Below are 23,713 nucleotides of genomic sequence, written 5' to 3'. Positions count from 1 at the left end.
GATAAAATCAGAACAATTTATATAAATGCACAGCTGTCAAAAGCAGTATTTTCTTCCACCTCCTACCTATGACTTTAATTAATTTGAGCACACCCGGGTTTTTCTGTGGTTCATACAGTGAAGATGTTTGCTTGGGAGACAGCAAAATTGGAATCATCACACACGGGATCCAGAGTATGCTTGGCTATCACAAGTCTGCTTTTCTTTTTTTTCTAGGCCCACATTTGTTCTAGGGGTATGTCCTAACTTCTCTCCCCAGCATTAAGCACTCCCCCCACAGCTATCAGGGATTGCCCAGTGTAGGAGAGCCAGTTTGCAGAGGCCCCTTACGCAATAATACGAGAGTCGGTGCTTTCAGTAAGCTGAGGCCTGCGGTACGGCTGTGCTTCCAGAAATCCCAGCTTGGATTCAATTTGTTATTGGATACCAGAACTGTACCTGCTGCAACCACTGTGGGACAACAATGAAACTACAGATAAAGCTCCCTGCACCAATGTACTTCAGATTTAAGGAGCACTTAGTTATCACTGATACTGTGCTGATGGCACAAAGTTTAAAATCTAAGATCAATGACTTGTTATAAGCAGCAGCTTAGTCAGATCTAACCAAAATTCTGCTCTAAGTTCAGTCATCAAAATGGAATTTATCTGACTTTCACCTTTGAAACCAACTTTTCAAGGAACAAAATATGAGACAAGTAGGACAGTTTGTTTTTCTGAGCTGCAGCAGCCAGGCAAAGCTTTGAAGAAATGTGCCATCTGGAACGTAGAGTCCTCCCAGCTTCTACTGAACTAGATACCTGTGAAGGCAGAGGTTGCTGGAGTGTGCAGGAGGAGATTCCCTACAGCATATTGTCCAATATGTTCTGACTATTGGACACAGGTCAGCTCAGGATCACTCCAAAATAAAGTGCCCCAAAGAGATATGTGGCCATTGGTTGGAGACCGTAGAAAGGGCTTAGAAATTATAGATTAGTGACTATTGGAGGAATTTTGGGGTGGCCTGGGCATTGATCAGTGGGCATGAGCCAATGGTACTATGCATCACTTGTTTCACTTTGGTCTTTGTTTTCTTTTGGGGGGAGGTGGGGTTTGGTGTTTGGTTGGTTGGTTTTAGTTTTTGTTTTTGGGGTTTTTTCCTCTTTATTTCAATATTTATAATATTATCACAAGTATTACTACTATTGTTGTTATGTTTACTTTGTTTCAATCATTAAACCATTCTTATCTCAATCCATGCGTTGTGATGAGATTTTTTCTTTTGTTTTGTTTGTTTTGTTTTCTTTTCAATTTTTATTTTTCTTATCCTCCTCACCATCCTTGTCGTTGGTGCTCTGGGGAGGAAGTGAGTGAACAGCTGCATAAAACTTAGTTGCCTGGGGTTAAACCGGGATACATTCTTATTTTTGAGTAAATGCAGACATCTTTAATGCAAACATCTTTCACTATCATTATTTTTGTCTTTGGGAGTTTCTTCAATTTTTTACAACCTGTTACACTAGAAGAGTAGTGATAGCAGATCTTATATGGGGTTCTAATTGCCAAAGACTAAGTTAATGTCAGACAAACATGTAATACTTCTACGTTTTAAAAAAGTTTTCTGAGTATGCAGTTTTTGAATAGTTATGTTTATTATTTCTTCATATCATAGTGACCCCCAGAAAAATCACGTTATTGGTTGTACTGCCATAAAACCATCTCAGGTAACCTGATGAAGTAATAGAAATAGGAAGTGTTATGTAACATATTAATAATAGAATTAATTTTTTTTAATATAAAAATTTATTAAGTCATGCTGAAGCCAGATTTTCCTATACCATGCTGTAAAAATGGCTAAAAATAATTTTTAAATTAAAATGTTTATAAGCTAATGAAGATAATATTTATGTATAACACTCTGTCAAAGTAATTAATTGGCTGAATCAGATTTTACTTCATTATAGATGGCAGAGGTAGCAGGCAATTGATGTGTGATGTGTTCAGCACCACTTTACTCATTTTTTATTCACTCTGCAGTTATTTATGCTGTCCTAACTTCTGAAAACAGCTAGAGGAAATTTTAAGTTTAAATACAAGTTTCTAACCAGTTTCCATTGGAAGTATTGTTTCCATAAAAAAGAAGGAAAGCATGTTATCATCTTTACAGATGTTTATTGCAGAAGTTAAAATAATTCTTCATTTTTCATTCTGAAAATCAGCACTCACAGTGTTATGCAGAAATGTTGGGGGTTTTTTCATACCATTGATTTATTTAAGGAACTAAATTTGTGCAAGTTGTAATTTGGGAACATCTTCTCTCATTTACCTGACACCTCTGGGGTTTTGTTTGTTTTTCAGGAACTGTAATTGGTGTTGTTATTTACACAGGCAAGGAAACACGAAGTGTAATGAACACATCCAATCCAAAAAATAAGGTAAGTTAGTCTTACTCTGGAATTGCCACATTCTGTTCTCAGAAAACTTAAAAAGAGATGTACCTAAACCCAAAAATCTAAAAGCTTTTGCTGTGGTGTGTTTCATGTGTGCTGCTGCCTTGAATTTTGGTACAGTCTGCTACAGTCTCCTTCTGAAAGTAAAATTATATTTCCTTTAGCTAGGAGTGTTACAGGTGGTAATGTGGGCATTTGCCTTTGAAGTATCAGTGTTCCTCTTCAGACCTTTATAATACTGTCTCACAGCTAAATATTAATTTTCACTTCCCCCAGATTATTTTACTGTACAGTATTTGGTTAAAGGTAGACAGTAGTTTTAAGAAGTGTTTTAAGTTTATAACAGAATACTAAAGTTTATTCAGGCTACCAGTGGTGGTAGAACAAGATGTTCCAGTCACTACCCAGAGCACTCTTCAGTGATTTTTGCAAGCAATTAAAACATTTTCAAGAGATTTTTCTGTAAAGAAGATACCAGAGGTTTCAGTGCTTCCCTCTGTACAAGATTCTTTCAGGTCTAAACAAAGCAAATAGCTCTTCACTTAATCAGTAATGTTTCTAATGTAAGTTGGGGAGCACTCTCAGTTTTAAAGAGATAGAACTTCAGCTGTGGGCTGTACCTTACAACCTAGACCTGTGTTTAGTAAGAAGATAATTATATTAAGAAAGAAAAAAATTATTGCAAGAGGTTTAGAAAAACAATCATCAGTGACAGGTTACCATTTTCACGCCATTCATAATAAGTTGCTCTGAGTAGGAACATCAAGAGTGAAATGATAATACAAATTGCTTGAAGCAGTTATTGCAGTCCCCTGAGTGTATTGATTTGTGTTTCTAATAAAGAGATGCTTTTAAATGTCTCATTGACAGAGACAGGTGATATGTACCATTATGAGGATTAAGATGGCCTTTTATTATTTTAATCTTTGTAACGTGCATTTTAAAATAATAGAGTAAAATGGAACCAGAATCTTTGTGGTGTATGGTTATTTTCTCTTCTACCTGATACAAAGATGAGTCCTTTAGTATAGAATCTTTCTCTCAAGAATTCTCAACAACTTCTCCCTAATAAATAACTTGCACAGGTGTTTAAAATGAAATTATTTAATGTAGCAAACTGATAGGGAAGTATGCATCAGTGTAGCATGCATTACCTAAATTCAACACATTCTGGGGATGTATTAGGCTTTTAGTAAATGTTAATTTTTTTGTATGTGACTATTTCAACAATAATATTGGCGTGGAGATTTTGTCTCTGTGAACTGAACAACCATGTTTAAAGACGTAACCAACATTTAACATGGCCAGTAAGGATGAATTGGGGAACTGAAAACAGGAAAACACTTAGAACTCTCAGAGCTGAGTAAGTGATAAAATGGAGTACTCCACTGTAAAAAATAGTTGTCATCATTTTTAAGGTGTAGTTTTAGCTGTATCTTTATTTGCAGTTTGCATCTTATTTTCTCTTCATCTTCTACCATGGGATGAGATTGGTTTGCATACTTCTGTATGATGAGACACTTGCTATCTGTAGGTGATATTTTGTGCTAGCTAACCATGTAGAAGGTAGACAAACAGTACTCAGTTCATTCCTCCTCTGTGTATTCAGGGATCCTCCTGTGTTTTCTCAAGCTTGAAAATAATGGTTACATGTTAGCTAGGGTATGTAGCATTAGGACCCAAAAGAAGGGCAGAGGGAGTCTAAAATAATCTTTGAGAGTAGAAGATGTATTACATTTGAGAGATTAAAGATTTGAACATTTAAAAATAAAATTAGCATACAACTTGCTGAAACAAAATTAAAATTAAATTGATCAGTTTTGCTATTGCTGCAAACTTGAGAGGAAATAAGTCTGCAGCCTGTTCTGCTTTAGGAAAGCATTGTTTGAAATACCGTTCAAAACCAGTTTTAAAAGGCACATTGTCTCTCTCTGCTGCTCTTTGAAGAAAATAAAAATAACATTTTAGAGATTTTCCTGTACAGTGTGTTGATACACTCTTGTTGGGAACATAGTTCAATAATGCTATTGTCTTCTTTCTCTGGGGGAAAGCAAACACTGAGATCTATGATTCCCAAATTACACTGTCAAACTGATACTCATATGTCCAGAAATAAGCAAGAAATTCATGGGCCTGACTCTTTTATCAGTACTCTCTTCATTGAAATACAAATAAGTGCTACAGCTGTATTTTTTGCTGGAGAATAATATTACTGCTGTACTTCATATTATAAATTTGGTTTTTTCTAATGATAGATTTTTAATTTGCCTTCTTAACACTAGATGCTTTTTGAATGAACCAATATTAAAATTTAAATGTGTAGACATGCTCTATAAATGCTCAGCAAAAGACTAAAACTGAAATAAGTTTAGGAAAACTTGGATAGGAAAAATTGTGAAATTTATGTACCTGTTCAAGCATGGGATTTATCTGTATGTTAAACTTAGAAGGATTTATTGTGTTTACTGAAGTATTTAGTCATTCAAGCAACAATTTTCTTAACTTAAAGTCAACGCTTACTTGTTTTATTACAATTGTAAAAATTGTTTCATTGCCTAAGGATGCAAACACAGTCTGAAAAACACAAAGATAGAGAGTGTAGAATTTTCTTAATGGATCAATTCAATATGTTTTTAATTCCAACAATATAAAGAAAAATTATTTCTGGCAAGGTTTAATTTCAGTCTAAAATGATATATGTTCTGCGCTTCGGATAAATGTGGAAGTGGTAACATCAACATTATAGTGTAATGACTCTCTGCATTTTACCTCATTGGCAGTCACATCAGCTTACTCAGGAATGCAGTTCCAGTCTTTAAAGGAAAAAAAAAATCAGATTGAATTGTGCTCCTCACAATGCTGTAATCAGTAATCAATCCTATTTGGATAGATATTCTTAAACCTTGGCTTTCTGGATGAAGTTGGACTTGTCAATGCTAAAGGTCATTTATAGGTGTTAATTAACCAAGAGGGAAATTAACAAACTAAGGTTATTTATTTATTTTGTCTGGCATTTTGCAGTGTTCTCATTCTTCTTTAAAGTGCAGAACAGTTTTTTGTTATCTAAATTCAGAGTTGCCTTTGCAGCTTTAGTCTTTATAGAAAACAAGACTGTTGGTGCTACCCTTCTGCAAATGTGACTTGTTTCCATCAATGGAAACAAATTTTGGGGGTGAAATTAAAATACCACAGTATCCTTGGCAGGAGATGGAAATGTATTTTGTGTACTAAGATTGAAATATTAAAATTTCTTGAAGTTTTTAATATATATACACCCAGAATGTACACAGTAATGCATCAAAATTAGTAGAAATTATCTCAAATGGAACTGCTGAGAAACCAGTAGCCTCTCTAAAGGAGCTACAGCATGTAATCTGCCTAGTGTGCTTCAGATTAGTATAAAAATAGTTTTAATGTTGCTAATCCTTAAAAGCAGCATTTGAAACACTCTTTCTTCCCCCTTATTTTATGGAATTTTACATCTGCTGTTAAATTTTAACATCAGAAGTAAAACTTCATAGTAACCATTCAATGTTCATCAAAATAGTAATATTGTTTTTACCCTAATTCTTAACTAGCCTGAAAGCTAACTACTCTTATGGTTCCTGCTTTTTTTCCTTGTTTGCTGTTTTGATTTGGTTTTTTAACATATGAAAATCTCAAAAGGGTGGTTGGGTTTTTTTTTCTTTTATTCTGTGTATGTTCCCCTTGGTTATTTGAAAATGGCCTTGCTATTCTGGTAAACTGAGGCAAAATCACTTTGCTACTCTCTCTCTCTCAGTCTCTCATTCTTTCTCTCCTCCAAACATCTCTTTCTGGTTTTCTGTGACCAAACTTACTTCTCTGTGTTTAAAAGGCTTTTATCTATGCTCATTCTCCATTTTTATGAGGATGATTTTTGAAAAATATTTGCTAAAAACAAGGATACCCTCCCTCCAGTTCTTTATTTGGAGTGAAATGGAGTGGCTTCATGTGGTAGATTCATGTTGTCCCAGAAGCTGATGCCACTTCAGCATAGCTATTTCAATATTCAAAATATATGCTTCTTCTGCCTTGACACATTTTTTTGAACAGCAATAAATTAGGTTGTCCAGCATCTTGTTAGTGGCATTAGTAAGACATTCTTGTCTCTTCTACCCCAAAGGCTGACATTTCTAAGTCCAATTTGCATTTCTGTTCTGGGCTTCATAAGGGCATTCACTTCATCCTGCTGCTACATTGTTGAGCAAGAGCCCAGTAATTTCACTTGCATATTTTTTTTACTAAATTGAGAATTTCATGTTCATAGTCTGTTTGAGAAGAATGGCTTTCTCTGGCTGTATGTCTGAAGGGCCAGGGTTAGAGTAGAACAGTGAAAACTGTTACATGGCTCTTCATGGCAAATGTTAGGGATTTATAAGAAAAATGTTTATGCAGCACTTTGTATTGGAGTATAGTCTGCTGTAGTTAATCCTCCTAAAAACTTCTCTTTGTATTGGATAAAACTGAGAAAGCTGTCACCTACAGGTTATATGTAGTGACATGCTTAGCTTGTCCCCTGACACAGAGCTTCTGTCCAAGGAAGTGATTAACTACCAGCTTCCCATGAAGTATGAGACTCCTTTTCTTGGTGTACAGGACAACTTGTGGGATCAGGCCACAGGGAAATGCCTATCATGTAGTGTTGTTGATGCTTTTCTCTCCATGTGCTTTCATCTCTGAGCAAAAGAAGGAGAGTAGCACCTTGAAGAGCCTGGTGTCCCTCGGCAAGAGGGATGGAACTGTGTTGGGTAAGGAGGAAGACAAAAGGTACTTTTCTTTAAAAGTTTGGAAAGAAAGGGCTAAATGGCAGAGGAGGCACCTTTGTTGTTCCAAAATTAGAATGTAGGAATTTTAATGCTTGGAAGCAGTCAGCAGAGTTTTAGCAAACCAAAGACAAAATTTGAGTGTCCTTTACTCTGAGACAGAGAGAACACCTACCTACTATAATTATCTTTAACACCATTAACTGAAATAGCAAGAGTGTCGAGTGGGAATTTCAATCCTTAGATGACTAGTATCAGAAAGCATAATTCCACATAAAGGAGCTGAGGTTTTCAATTTTCTTTGATATTTAGAAAACTGGAAGAATGCTAGATTTATACCATGATTTTAAGACAATAAGAAAACAATAAGACTGGAAGTCTTGACTGACTTCCTTGAGTGTATATGTGGACAAAAATCACTTCATGCAGTCTGTTGAGCTGGGGTGTTTTTTACACTCATGAATTTTATTTACAGCATGCTGCTTCTTTTCAGAGACTTGGTGGGGCACTTTTTATCCCCATTAGCAATGCTTTTCGAGTAATGGTGTATATATTTTTATTCTCTTCCTATTTACATTGTTCTCCTCTAAAGAAATAAAATGGTAATACTACAAATGGGAAACTGAGGCATGAGAGATAAAGGAGGTGGGGTGGGGGAAAACAGAAGATCCACAAAAGAAACAGGAGCTGAGAGTGGTCAGTTAAGGGTATTCAACTTCATTTTTCATCCAACCTAGCTGAATGTTTTACAGTACTCTTAGGTTTCAAAATCCACTAATTTGGGGTTTGTGTACACATGATATATATGGGTTTGTATGTATGTGATGCCTGTAGCCTTAAAGTTGATCATCATGTATTTTCTTTGGCATCTTAAAATAATTAGATCATCACTTGCTTATCTACTTCGCTGTTGTATCCCTAAGCTAGAGAAGTTGTTCCATGATGTGGCTATCAATTCACAAGTTAAAGTTACAGAATAACCTATACCCCAATTTCTTATTTGTTCTGGAACCAACAACTAAACATATCATGCAATTGCTATACCTAGGCACGTGATAGGTCTTTTCTGGCTGCATGAAAGTTGTGTGGCACACTGTGTTGCTGTGTGGTGCCTGAGGCACTCAGCCTGAATGCTGCTCAAGGACCAGGCTGAGGAGCTTGGCTGTGGTGTGTTAGGGTGCTGCTGCTTGGGACATGGATGTTGAATCACTGTCCTTTTTCAGCTGGTGCCACTTTTTGTTTACAGAGTTTAGTTCCAAACAACTCATTGCTATTCAACAATATACAGAACAAGTGAGGGAATGGCCCTTCAGTAGTGGGAGAGTATTCTCACTGTACTCTGGGTATACTCCTGAGTTTACTGTGTATTTTAGAGTTCATGCCAAACTCTAGCGCTGATTTTGCAAAGCTATATAATTTATTCACAGCTGTAAAATTCCTACAGTGTTAAATTTATTCCCTATTGCAAAGCTGTAGAAGGATAAAAATTGATATATGCCAGAATGTTAATGGCAAGTCACAAACCATGTCTAACTTGGAGTCCTAAATTCTGGTGATTCTCATCAAGAATGTTACTTGATGTTCTGTGATATCTCTCTTCCCATTTTGGAGACTCCCATGAAAAAGTTGCTTGAGTTTTGTTATCTTAGTGTTTTTAGAACATATGTAGGTTAGAATTTGTCTCGGTAGTTCAATGTCATTTCACACTGATGTTTAAGGAAGGATCAGTGGTGGAATACACCATTTCTGAACTAATCTATAAATCTATTAAAATAGATTAACCTCACAAAATAGTCAGAACAATTCTTAAAAAGGATCAAGTTATGGAATAGCAACAGCGTGCTATTTAGCTTATTCACCAGAAATTACATGTATTTTACCTGGGACAATCTAAGCTAAAATTAATGATTTATGGTAAAATAAAGAAATCATTTTAAATGTTGTCATTCTGCAGGAGACAGTGCAAAAAGGAGATTCCCTGCACATTTGCTTGTGTGGAATATCCCAGTAAGCTCTCAAAGAAGCAGACTCTGATGGCCATTTTCTTTCAGCTGCTGCCTCCACTGCTGCTCATCAGCTGAGGGAGTTTGCTTTTACCTTTTCATTGCTCCTTATGGCTTTGTTGCCATTCAGAATTTAATCATGCCCTTGGCAAAATGCAGCTGCTGGGAGATGAGGGTAGGGGCAAAGGGCACGGCCTCTCAGAGGGTACTTGGAACCTCATCCCATGGCTTAGGACTGCACCATTTTCAGAAGGCTCTGCCCGCAAGGCCTTGCTGGCTGTGAGCAAGCCAAAGTGGTGGCAACTAAATACTGATGATGTGGAAGGAGGCTGCTGTGCATTTTCCTTCATTAGGGTTATGTTCTGTACACTTGGTGTTTGATAATAAAAACAATTGTATCCCAGTCAGCACTTTTTTGGGTTTTTTTTCTTTTTTGTGTGTATTTTATAGGAAATCTGAAACCTTATTTTTGGAATTATTTTTTCCTTAATTAAGATGCATGCAAACACATTTCTTTGATATATAGTTCCAAAACTTGATGCTGCAACTGTGTAGCAAGTCAGGTGTGCCTAAGGTCCTTATGAACTCTAGTTGTTATTAGGAAAAGCCTACATAATGTCTTTTGCATAATTTTCATTATTTCTGCAATTATTTTCATATTTTTTCTGAATAAGCTTAATTTTTTCTAATATGGAAAGGAACTCTATAAGAAATGATAGAGATATTAATTTTAGTGATGGGTAAGTTGAAAGTATATTGATTATTATTTTTTACGATTATTATGAAAGAGGGATGTCTCAAATGTCAGAAACTAGGATGTTTAAGACCTGCAGAGCATTCTTAGAATAGATGCTCATCCATTTTTCAAAACATCTATTTGGATGCTTACAAGCATTAATTATTATTTACTGTTATTATTGGATAGCCTTCTCTTTGTGTGAAGCAAGTAAAAAAATACATCTTTTGAGGTTTTTATGTGACTCAATAATTCATGCAACTGAAGTCTCATGTATTTCTCTAATTAGTGGAGGCTCAGAAACCATCATGATTCACATGACCTGAAATCTTAGTTTACAGTGATGGATATCTAGAGGGAATGTTCTCTCCATATCAGAACATAGTATTTGTTGTGGTGTAGGCTGAACATAGTGATCATAACTAAGATAATTTACTGAGTTGTGTTTGATGCTTGAAGTAACAAGCTTGTCATAATCTTAACAAATACAGTCTTTGCCCTTCTTTTTTACCTCAGTTCAGAGAGCAAGCCCGTGGATACACTGAGCATTAAAATCAGCATTCCAAATTGTACCAGATGAAAATAATGTGGTTTAGATTGTGGATTAGTTTGTAAAGAGTGGGTTGCTCTTCATATTCTTAAAGCTCATTTTCTTCCCATTATATCTTTTGGAATGTATCCCAAAATACTGTTTATACAAAACAGCATTCAGTTTCATTTCTCTTATGATTTGGAGACATTGTGGAATCTTTTCTTAATCTCGTAGTCTCCAAGGAATCCACTCAAATGTTTTCTTTTGTAAAAGCAAAGATAGATGACTTGTGACTCAGCTCAAGAAAGAAAATAAGATTCTTACTGACGCCTACTGGGTTTGAGGGATAGGCTTTTTTTTGTTTGTTTGTTTTTGGGGGTTTTTTTTGTTTTGCTTATCACATAGAGTTCTTTTTCTAGTCTAAATTTGACAGTCCTTGGACAGTTGTTTATTTTGGGTTTTTTGAAAGAACTCTTGAAAAACTTTTTGATTCAGTTAGTTGTGATTCCCTACTATATGTATGGTCTCTGGAAGATTCAGCCAGCACCAGTGCTTTGTATTCAATATATCTTTCTTCTGACTACCTTCCCCCTTGCCTTGTTCTGCTTCTCCACCCTATTACTCTGGTCTAATACTTTCACTAGGTCCACCTACTTCCCTTCCTTCCTTCCTTCCTTCCTTCCTTCCTTCCTTCCTTCCTTCCTTCCTTCCTTCCTTCCTTCCTTCCTTCCTTCCTTCCTTCCTTCCTTCCTTCCTTCCTTCCTTCCTTCCTTCCTTCCTTCCTTCCTTCCTTCCTTCCTTCCTTCCTTCCTTCCTTCCTTCCTTCCTTCCTTCCTTCCTTCCTTCCTTCCTTCCTTCCTTCCTTCCGCCACTTCCTTCCTTCCGCCACTTCCTTCCTTCCGCCACTTCCTTCCTTCCGCCACTTCCTTCCTTCCGCCACTTCCTTCCGCCACTTCCTTCCGCCACTTCCTTCCTTCCTTCCGCCACTTCCTTCCGCCACTTCCTTCCGCCACTTCCTTCCGCCACTTCCTTCCGCCACTTCCTTCCGCCACTTCCTTCCTTCCTTCCGCCACTTCCTTCCGCCACTTCCTTCCGCCACTTCCTTCCTTCCTTCCGCCACTTCCTTCCGCCACTTCCTTCCGCCACTTCCTTCCTTCCTTCCGCCACTTCCTTCCTTCCTTCCGCCACTTCCTTCCTTCCTTCCGCCACTTCCTTCCGCCACTTCCTTCCGCCACTTCCTTCCTTCCTTCCGCCACTTCCTTCCTTCCGCCACTTCCTTCCTTCCTTCCGCCACTTCCTTCCGCCACTTCCTTCCGCCACTTCCTTCCGCCACTTCCTTCCTTCCGCCACTTCCTTCCGCCACTTCCTTCCTTCCGCCACTTCCTTCCTTCCTTCCTTCCGCCACTTCCTTCCTTCCGCCACTTCCTTCCTTCCGCCACTTCCTTCCGCCACTTCCTTCCGCCACTTCCTTCCTTCCTTCCTTCCTTCCTTCCTTCCTTCCTTCCTTCCTTCCTTCCTTCCTTCCTTCCTTCCTTCCTTCCTTCCTTCCTTCCTTCCTTCCTTCCTTCCTTCCTTCCTTCCTTCCTTCCTTCCTTCCTTCCTTCCTTCCTTCCGACACTTCCTTCCGACACTTCCTTCCGACACTTCCTTCCTTCCGACACTTCCTTCCTTCCTTCCTTCCGACACTTCCTTCCTTCCGACACTTCCTTCCGACGCTTCCTTCCTTCCGACACTTCCTTCCTTCCTTCCGCCACTTCCTTCCGCCACTTCCTTCCTCTCTCTTTCTCTCTCTTTCTTTCTTCTCTCTCTTTCGTCTCCCTCCCTCTCTTTCCTTCTTTTTTCTCTTTGCACATCTTACACATGCTCATTTTTTTTCTCTGACAGGGTAGTACATTTGTGAAGAAGAAAGTTTAAGTCTTTGATCAGATAAAATTATCAAATAATCTGTCACAATTTTTTTACCTTGAAAAATGCTGTCTTGGTTAGTGTGCACTCATATTGTGATGATAAAAGATGATGATCCTGGTTCACCTCTTCAGCTCTTACCCCCATCTTTCCATGAGTTCCTTCCTCCTTAGTCTATCCAGCCCTGTCACCTTCCTTTTAAAGCTACTTTTATCACAACTCATGTATCTTTCATCTGCTCTGCTATCAAGTTGTTGGCTACAACTTTTGAATGCATTGTTGATTTTTTAACAGTTTTATGCACAAGAAGAAATTCCTCCATAAGCAGCTGCGTAGCCATTTCATTGACCTTATCTATACATTTTTGAAATTCTCAAAATTGAATTTTTGAAATTCTCAAAAGTTCTCTGGCTCTATGTCCACATCTTACTCTCACTTTTGGGGTTTTGTTTCAGCTATTACTTGTATCATTAAGTACCATTACTTGAATTAAGTATCATTATTTGATCCTTTATGCTCAAATCAATTTATCTTTCCATGGCTTGTTGAGGTAGTTCATGCAGTACCTGGTGCGGCACTGTGCTTCATCTAAGGGGATCTCACTCTTGATTTGCAGCTAAAAAAATCAAAGCAAATTTGTGTGTATTTATAAATTTGGAGGTTGTAGGAATTAATTTTTGCCAATGAGACACACCTAATTGTGTTTGAGCTGTGAAACAGTACATTTGAAGGCACAGCAGAAGTGTGGAGGGGCATCCACTTAAGTGTTGTATTCCAGGTATGAATCTTCCCTTGGCCTTTTTTTCCTCTTGCATTGAAGCATGTATTCAGTAAGTATCTTATTCATGCACTGAAGAAGAAGTGTGTTTATGTTTCCCCTCCTTTGGGACACAGGTTTGAATTGTTTAGCAGGTACATTAGCTGATGTTCCTACTAGTTTTGTAATGACTCTCCCCATTGTGAGGCTAAGATATGCTCTGTGTGCACTGTTTTATTTTTAAATGTATTTAGTCCTGTAAACACTAGGTGAGCTTTTAATGCCTTGCATAATATTTTATATTCTATTTTGACCTTCCAATTTTCTTTGAGAACCTGAATAATTTATTTCTAAGTACTGAAGTGTTTTACAGTTGTACTGCACAACAGTTTCCTTGTGGAAGGTCTGCTAGCTTCCAATGACCCTTAGCTACCATCTGGTACAAATTCAAAGTGCTTCTGTCATCTGCTGCTAATTGCTGTCACCTGCATATTGCAGTCACTGAGCAACTTGGAGTGCAGTAAAGCAGGAGGCATACTGCTTTGTATAGCTGCAATCTATCCATAATACCCATGATTTCTGATTTCTTTATTAATATTAATTTAATGATAAAAGAAGTATATGCCTCATGAAATGGTATGAATTAATATAAATGACATTTCATGTTTATTTTAGTAACTTTCAGGGTTTAATCTGACATTCAAAAATGCATGTAGATTTGTATTATAAATATATTTATTATTTCGGTATTCTTCAGCCTGTTTATTCTGCTGAGATTGTTCAAACTGAATCTTACAGAAGAGTTCTTTAATCTTTTTTGTAAGCTGATAAGCTTTAGTCAGGGCACTAGCCTACAGCACCATATTATATTAATGTATTTTACTTGTAATTTAGAGAACAAGAAGAATATCCTGATCTGAAGGCTAAACTGTCCCCTGTGGCACTTGCACAGCTGATAATCGTGAACTAGAAAGATGTGTATATCAAATAGTTTACAAAATGAAGCCAGCTGTGTTTCCCTACATACTGTGGCTTCCTGACATGCATCATTAAACCTTATTAGCTACTTCCTTTTACAAAGATTCTTGTAGTCTTGAACATTGCATATTAACATTTTCTGCCCCTCCAACTGGAAATTATTTGCTTTATTGTAGAGTGTCAACTTGCTCTAGTTTCTGATATGCGTTCTAATTGGTACTTTGGAGTATAATCATAGTGAAATACCACTCAGTGCATTTCTTTATTTGGAAAATTAATACAGACCTTTTCACTTCATCTGTCAATCTGTGCAACTTTTCACACAATTCCCAACTGTTGGGATTGCTTGCAAACCATTAAGTATGAAGTGGTTCATAAAATGTCTTGAAGAATATAAACACAAAAAGAAGGAGTTGACTTTTATGGTAAGATTTTTTTGTTGTTGTTGCTTGCTTAATAGAAATAAAGCTATTTCAGCTGATAAATTTAATGATGTAAAAATTCTAGAAAATGTAGTGATATTATAAAGTTAATTTTTGTTGTTCAGATGAGGCTTTGTTTAATAAAACCACCATCTTGCACATTTACACACACACACACCACTTGGTTGCTGAATTCTGATAATGGAATTCAGCTCTTAAACCTTAGGAAAGCAGAATTTTTGAAATATTAATCTCTCTGTGGGTAAAAACAGATTTGGAATTAAGTACCAAAATCATAATATGTGTTATGTATATACATTTGTACATATTTACAGCTCTTTTCTATATCTGACCAGAAAGGCAATTAAATACTTCTGATCTTTATGGACAACATTTTGGAAAATATTATTCCAGAACCTTATTTGTTTGTATGATCTCAAGAACAATTTCAAAGAAACATGTTCTGTTAATAGTCTTGAAACATATTTTGTATTTATGTTAGGACAGGAGGCACTCATAACACAGACATTATATAGATTATGAATAACATGTAACTGGATAAAGAAAAAAAAATTAAGAACCATCCTAAAAACCTTTTTGTTGATATTCCTCATCTAAAAACTTTGCTATTTGTTTCAGAAGGACAGATATATTTGTAAACACATCCGTGCATTTAAATTGAGCTAGAAATTTTAGAGCTCAGGTCATAATTTCTTCTACTTATTTTGAGTCTGAAAATTGATGTTTTTACATAATATTAGTAAGAAGTTGCACATCAGATCTTATCTAGAATTCTTTACTAAGAAAATCTGGTTTTTATGTGCCTTAAATGGTTGTGGACATTTGCTCTGGATTTATTTTGGTATTTCTACTTAGACTTGAAGAAGGGCCACTCCCTTTTCTTGGACATTTTTCTATATATTTTGACATTTAATCTTTTAGGAGACTATTGCTGATTTCCCGCTGTATGGAGCATTTCTTAAGCTTCTATTTAATTTTGAAGTAAAAATAACACCAAGTTTTTCTTTCAATATATATCTCAGGCTTTTTGAAACATTTCTTCTCAGTTTGCAGGCTAACGGGATTTTATAGTCAGGAATAGCTGGGGGCAGAGACAAAAGTTCAATGCAGTCAAAATGCTCTTTCTCACTTCCTTTCTCACACGTTTTTCCATTTATTCTTGAATATTATTATATGTAAATTACATTTTATTCCTTATGAATAGGATTCAGATTTAAATGCTTCAAAACAAACTATGAGATGCTTTGTGTTGTGTGGCTGTTCATTTTTTTAACCTGATTTCCTGTGCAAGAATACCTGGATGATTTTCTTTGTATGTGGACCTGTGCTGAGACAGGTTTAATGATGGGCGTGGAGTATGCACATCAGAGGAGTAGGGAGGTTGTAGAAATGCTCCACCAATTACTGAATCAGTGCATACTGCCAATTTTGATTCTTCATTCAAGAATTTTTATTTATTCTTTTACATTTATTGGCTAATCTATTTCTGAAAGTTTCCTCAGTCACTTTAATAATCTGTGTATTGTATGTACTGTATTACTGTAATGTATTACTTAATTTGCTTTTCCATGAAGAAAGGTTGCAGCTCTGCTTTCCATCTACTTTGGGGCATAAGCACCAACTTCATATATATCAGTGTTTCTCATTGAAGTTTTTTTCCAACTTTCATTAACTTTTATGTATGTAATTACAGACATACATTTACCTAGAAAGAAATTTTAAAAATGAACCTCTGAATTTAACCTCTAGTAAGATGGAAGGAAATCATATCCTTTCAACTGTTTTTAAGTTTAGTTTCAGTTTGAGATAAAATGAAATGGTGACATTTTAAAATAAGCTTGGACTTTCTGGGTTCTTGGCTTCATTTATTGAATTATATTCTTAATGTAAAAATTGACATGTGTTTTGATAACCTTAGCTCTGACCTCTCTTATCCCAGCCCTGTGTGAGATTAAACTCATTACAAAATGTAATAATCTCTGCTAATAGCTTAATCTAGATAGTCTATGAGGAGATGAGTTACTAACACTTCTTTTGAATGTGGAGTAAAGAAATGTTGGATTTCTGTAAGCATCCATTTTCCAGTATTCAATTTCAAAGATGTCTTTGAAAAAGCTGTAAGGTTCTCATACCGTTTATGAAATATTATTACACATACTGTGTTATATATAAAACCCACAAATGCAATCCCTGCTATGAAAATACTACATTTGTGCAGTTTTCTATTGGAAAAAGTTATTTAGACCAGTCAGCCACAGGTCTGACAGTAGACTTCAGGCACAGGTCTGAAGTGTAGGTATATTACTATTTCCAACATTTATGCAAATGAAAGAACTAGCTGTTGTCAATTTGTTAGGTCCCTTTTGTAATTCTTTTTTCTTGAAGGAAGTAGTACCTGTTACTGAGCTATTTATTTTTTTACATATATCTCAAATTTTTGCATTTATTTATTTATATGCAAATTTTACACAATAAAAGTTTTGGAACCAGTTTTCTCTGCACTAATTTTGCGGTTATTTTGGTACAGCTAATTATCTTAATCTGTGGGAGAGTAAATAATGTTTTTTAACCTATTCAGAGTTGAAAAAATGCCATCTCCATTGAGCGTATTTTAATAATAGTGTGTAATGTGTAAAGCTGCTTATTCTGTATTCTGACCCTTGAAAGACCTGATTACATGACAGCATCCGTAGAAAAGTCTTGAGTTGAAGCTGGTGATGGCTGAGCTTAAAGAAGGTATAACAAGCACATGTGAAAGGTACATATGAAATAGAAATCTGAAGATAATGTTGCAGTGTAAAATCAAGCACCTTTAAATCCTGCTCTTCCCCCACCCCTGAGAATTCCATGTCTTAGCAATATTGATCAGATATAAGGAGGATTGCGAGTGCTTAGAAACTAAATTTTTTCTGTGCTGTGTACCTAATTTTTTTTTTAATTGAAAAAAATCCTGATGAATTAGAGTTTCCCTGTGTGAATGTTTTTGGTTGAAGTTTCCAGTATGACTAGTTATCTTAGATTACTGAAGCAATTATTCTAAATTGATGGGTGGTCTTGAGAAAATGTTTTCAACTGGTAGCTTTTAATAGGAGGAGAGTATGTAATACAGCACAGTCCCTGTATGAATACCGGAATTCAGGGGGCTGTTAACCTTTTCGATTTCTTAACGTGCTCTCTACACATTTTAATCAATCATTTGTGTTTGTGACAAATACATAGCAAAGTCGGAGAACATATGGTCGCACAGCATCTGACTGCTGCTGCCTTAAGGTGCCAGACTGTGGCTGTATAAAAGGTGTATGAAGTGAAGCGTTTCGCTGGGGAGGAAGCAGAACGATGTGAGCGCACACTCCGAGGTGTCGAAGCCGAGCCCTTCGCTCCGAAGTCTCAAAGCCGAGCCCCTCGCTCCGAAGTGTCCAAGCCGAGCCCCTCGCTCCGAAGTGCCCAAGCCGAGCCCCTCGCTCCGAAGTGCCCAAGCCGAGCCCCTCGCTCCGAAGTGTCCAAGCCGAGCCCCTCGCTCCGAAGTGCCCAAGCCGAGCCCCTCGCTCCGAAGTGTCCAAGCCGAGCCCCTCGCTCCGAAGTGTCCAAGCCGAGCCCCTCGCTCCGAAGTGTCAAAGCCGAGCCCCTCGCTCCGAAGTGTCCAAGCCGAGCCCCTCGCTCCGAAGTGTCAAAGCCGAGCCCTTCGCTCCGAAGTGTCAAAGCCGAGCCCCTCGCTCCGAAGTGTCAAAGCCGAGCCCCTCGCTCCGAAGTGTCAAAGCCGAGCCCCTCGCTCCGAAGTGTCAAAGCCGAGCCCTTCGCTCCGAGCGGCTCTCGCCGAGCGCGGCCGAGGCTCCGCGCTGCACAGGCGGGCGCGGGCGCCCTCTGCTGACCAAAGCGCGCATGGCAGCGCTGCCCGGGGAAGCCAAACATCCACGGCTTGGCTTCCCTGCTCCGCGTAAAGACTTGTTCTAAGAAAAAACAGCGGATTGAAGAATATATAGAGATAATAATGTAGTTTACCAAGCCACAAAAGTGTTAATGAAGGCCAGATTTATGGTCAGAAGGATATTAGGAATGAGTCATGTTCAGTTTCTCTCATTGGGATCATTTGAAACAGTATTTTTACTACAAAAAAAAATTAAATCGTTGGCATTCAGGTAAACCAGGATACAATTGAAAAAGAAGACACTCTTAGGAAGGTTATGGAATCTGTGACTAACATTTGACAAAACGAGGGCCTTGCTTCAAACAACTGAGCCCTACCAAAGTGCAGTTGTGGAAATAGCTCACTTACAGTTTTTATTGCAGTAGACAAGTAGAGAGAGCTAAGCACCTCTAAAATCCTGGAGAGGACTCTCAAGCTTCAGTTTGAGTATCCAGACTCAGATGATGTTGAGTCTGGAAAAGGCAATAATATAAAATAGACAAATAAATGAGGCAATGAGGCAGTGAGAGAAAGAATGGTGTGCATCCTCTTTTTTTAAATTTATTTTAGAATTATAGATATTTCCATTTACAAAAGGAAATTATGCATCCAAAGTGATTAGTTTATTTCAAAGCACATAAATATTAGTTTATGAATGGAGTGTTAAAGTAAAGCCAGGCAAGTCAGAAGGGTAATTGCAAAACATAATAATAGTATTCTGCTTTTAAGAGCAGTTAAACCTCTGGTTTTAAATATGCATCAAAACACTACAAAAGTGTACTTGAGCTTCTGTTTCACTGGGCAATGAACTGTATTTCTTCTTGGCTTCTAAAATTTCTGCTGTTTTCAACATCTGTGCGTTGGAGACAGACTGATTTATGTAAGAGTACAGAGAAGTAATTTGTTTCTTTGGGGATGTGATTAACACTAAATATCTAAAATTATTTGTTGCAATCAGTGTAGAAATTACATAATTCAGTTCCATAAAACTGCAGTATTAACATGATAACAAATATTTCACTTTGCACAAAGGTTCAGTTCCATGAAGGATGAATTTTTTTTTGCCAAAAGTAAGACAGAAAATTTTACTGGAATCAAATGAACTATTTTCTGGTAATTACTTCTGCACAAGTCAAATGGAGTAGACTAAATAATTAAAGTTTATTTCATTTTTATGAACTTAAGTAGACCAGTCCTCCCCCTGCATTATTGCTCAATTCTAAAATTAATCAAACTTGTAAAAGGTTTTTAGTGCTTCAGAAAATGTTCTCAAGGTTTCCTTGTTGCTCTTGCAGCTAAACCAATGATGAGACTGTTTGAAAATTGATATCAGAAAAAGCAGGGATAGGTGACTTTTTTTACTAAATGGTCACTTTATGGTTTTTTATGTTTTTTTGCCTTTCCCGCCTTTGAATTTACTGATTAAAAGAATGAGGAAGATATTGATTAAACAGAGTACATACTGTATGCAAGATTTGGTAGGCTTGACATTAATCAGGTTACGTTTGTAGAGAATCATATTTGTCCAGACTATTGCATGAGTAGAGGGAATTAAGGCAAGATGCTTCCTAACCCTGAATTTACTTGTTTTGATTCATAGTTACATTATCTTAATGTGGTTACTGGGATTGCTGAGCAGCCAAGTATTTGAATCATAGGAGACTTGAGAAAGAAGAAACATTTACAGATTCCAGAGTTGCTCTTTGTGGTTTTAATGTCAAAGATTAAGGTAGTTGCATAAGGATGTGTCACTTTATTTAGCCTTTAAACACAGATTAGTAATCTGTTATTTCCAGGGACTATGGGGAGGGTTTAACAGATTATTGAAGGAGGTCTTGGAGGTTTGGATAAATGCAGCTGACTGTATAGTAAAATATATATAATTTTTTATAAATGATGGAATGCTACTAATAATTTTTGTTAGGCAAACCTTGTTTTTGTTACCCTGAAGCTGAAAGATGTATTATTTGAATTTTAGTCCTTTGAAGTATTTACTGTAATATACCTTTTACCTCTAAGTGTATGCTACAACTAATGGAAACATATGTAATATACTAGTAATCAAGGATTAATAAATTAATTTCAGAGCATGTATTAAGAATAGGAAAGAAAATTTTTGTGTTTACAGTGCAAATTAAAACCCAAGTCCCTCTCAAACATGCATACCATGAAATTTCATTGTAGTCAATGTAGTGTTTGGCAGTGCAGAACCAGGCTGATTACTGAAATATAATTACCTTTGTGGAGGAATTTGGTTGCAGGGGGAAGTCTGTCCTAAGACTGTGCCTTAATACTTCAGTAGTATTAAAGTAGGACATTTAAAGGCTATTCGTGAGCAATTATTTCTAATGCACTTTAAACTGTAATTGAATAAAAAATGGCTGCACTAGACTATTTTGAGGAATCTTTGCCATTTTATAACATTTAATTATCAAATTTTGCATATCAGTATTCTAGCATTTTAAAAGTTCTCATTTTCAAAGTAATACACATTTTATAGTGCTAAAAGAATTGTTCTATTGCTACAAGAATAGCTTCAGAAGATAACCTTTCCTAAAAGTTAAGCATCTAGGGCAGGAACAGCAATATTGTTGTTCAGATTGTATTTCAGTAACCGGAAAAGTTCTTGTTGTTTTCAGCTTTTTAATTAAATTAAGATTTTTCTCATAAGATAATGAATTATACCTTGTGGCCCAGAATGTAAAGTGTAGACTTTGAATCTTTGCCTCATTCAAATATGAAGTATTTTAAAAACTTGTCAGCTTTTTTACCACGCAAGTAGACAATTGATGGTATAAGCCATTACTTTATTGAAAACCATTAGCTGTTTAAAACTCTGTGCATAAATTAAAGAGGAGCTAAATGGATTTGTGGCTGTTGCCATTAGTAGCATTTTAAATTATACAGGCAATTATTGTGTTCATTTTCATTATCCTAGAACAGCTCTTTTCCAAAACTATTGTGGTTTTCTTAGACATTATGTACAAATTTTCCCTTGGTGATTAAAATTTCCAGTGGTGTGTTTAATTTTGTTAAGTTGTTTCAAATAGAACAAATATTATGACAAGTAGAAGAAAATTTGTTTTACTAATATGGGAAATAGCAATAAACATGGAAAATTACTGCAATTCTTAATTCATCTATTTCTAATATTTTCATAGTTATTCTAATTACTATTTTCCAAAGAAAAGAAGTAGCATTTGTAAGATGGCATATTTTACAAGTACTTTGGTAAAATCACAGTCTAGTTAAAATGAAATCTATCCACTTTTCCAATATTCAGATAAATTTTAGAGAATATTAGTGATTTTCTACATGAAATTTATATGGATAGTTCAACAGTGTTTCATTAGTTGACTGCAGAAATTGTTTAAGTGGAAAGGCACACAATTAAACTAACTAAGTATCTTTTAGTACATTGGAGTAACTAGTTTTTGAGAAATGGAGAATGCATTTCTATTAAAACTTACTTTCTTTATGTGCCTTCTTAAGTAGAATTTTGCAATTGCCTTCACTTACTATAGTAAGAAAAACATTGACATTTACTATGGCCAATAGTATGATCTATATTTAAAAAAATTGGCATTATTAGTGGCAAATCAAGTGTTCTTGAGCAAAAGATTTATAGTGTGAGAAGTTTTTCAGCATCGACTTTTTTATTGTCATAATACCTCTCCAAACATGTTTTTTTTGGGTCCCAAACTCAAATTCACATCTGTCTTCATCAATTAGAAAGGTATTGATGCTTTGAGTTAGCTACATATCAGTGCACAGTGGACTAAATTTAATGTTTCTGTCCTAAAAGTGGCATTCTTTCCAAAGAAGCTCTTTATTCATTTCTCTTCTGGAGTGGGGTTTTTTATGGGGGGTGGAGAGGGGAGAGATAGGCTTTCACTACCATGATGCAGGGGAAAAAAAAGTGTGAGGTAGTAGTTATGCATATTGCAAGACAGTGATTCTTTATTTTATTACAAAAAAAGACCAACTCTAGAAGGCCAGATTAAATCATTCCTTTCACTTTTTAATGGGATTTGGATGAATAGAGTAAAATATGCACTTTGCATTCATTGATAGCATCTTTAGGTTGAGGTAATTGAGTCTTTTTTCCCTGACTGAATGAATAATGACTTCATCTGATCCTCAGCGAGGCCTGAAACTTAGGCTGCCTTTGTCAACGCAAAAAGATCTGGGCTTTGAAACATGCTCTACTTCCCTGGCTTCATTTTTCTTCATTTTAATCCAAAAACCTATTTTTCTCAATAATTCAAGCATAAACTATGTAGTAGTTGAAGCAGCGGAAATTGCAAGATATTTGTCCTCGTTGTGCTGCTTTTTAAATGCAGCTGATAAATCAGCCGCTGTGGTCTTCAGCTGCCTGCTTCTCTAGGGAAGGGACAGCCCATGTGTAAGCAAGATTGCTGGAATTTTTAAGAACTATATTTAAAGTGCTTCTTTTTCAGCCTGTTTGTTATCTAAGGAAGTGTTATGTTTTACTGCTCTTACTGGCAAGACTTGGAGATAAAAGGGGCATCTGTGATGGGGCCTAGGAAACTCTTCCTGACACGATTTTCCCACATATTTTACTGACTACTAGGCCATCCCAAAAAGTGGAGTAAAAATACCTTAGCTTACATCATACATTATTGAAATGGTGAGAGTCTTAGTTACATAGCTTAAATATATTTTTTTCATGAGAAACAGTGGGTGAAGGATAGCTTCTCCTAATGTTGTACTTAAAATGTTTCTAAATCAAATACCTTTCTATTCATGTGCAGTTGAAGCCCTGTTTCACTGTATTGGTTTGAAAATGGATATTCCACTTTATTGTTGTTTTTATTATTATATTGGATAAGTGAAAGCTTTATACAATTAAAAATTGTTTCTGTGGCATTGGTTCAGATTTACAGAGTGGGATGAGAGCATAGAGACGAGTTGCAGTGCACTTGTCCCATAAATAAGTCACAGGCTCTGACCCATGTGCCTCTTGGTTCTTGAATCTAACAGGTATTTGATCTTCTAGCAGTCAATGGGTAATACCCTGTGCCCGTATTTTTGCTGAAGCATGACAGAAGAAAATTTTCCCTGCTCATTTGTTCATCTGTAATTATCTTGTCTCCTTGCCCTTCTGTGTTCCTGTCCTAGAACAAGGAATGGAGAAGGGATGTGTCAGATTTGAAGGTGTTCAAAAGACTTGGCTGGGACAGTTCATATTGGTTCTAGGAACTGGTATTGCCAAAAAACCA

General features: G+C 36.5%; 1 protein-coding gene across 2 annotated transcripts in view; it reads left to right on the top strand.

Annotated features, from left to right (window-relative positions):
* Nucleotides 1-23,713, top strand: part of ATP9B (ATPase phospholipid transporting 9B (putative)) — a 156,600-nt gene that overhangs the window by 82,811 nt on the left and 50,076 nt on the right. For both annotated transcript variants that reach the window (XM_058024553.1, XM_058024544.1), the window contains exon 11: nucleotides 2,337-2,413. In XM_058024553.1, the coding sequence (XP_057880536.1) occupies nucleotides 2,337-2,413 (77 nt within the window). The remainder of the gene's footprint in view (nucleotides 1-2,336; nucleotides 2,414-23,713) is intronic.

The sequence above is a fragment of the Melospiza georgiana genome, chromosome 1 (genome assembly GCF_028018845.1).
Source record: "Melospiza georgiana isolate bMelGeo1 chromosome 1, bMelGeo1.pri, whole genome shotgun sequence".
Classification (NCBI taxonomy): domain Eukaryota; kingdom Metazoa; phylum Chordata; class Aves; order Passeriformes; family Passerellidae; genus Melospiza; species Melospiza georgiana.
This window is presented reverse-complemented; position numbering and strand designations above follow the sequence as displayed.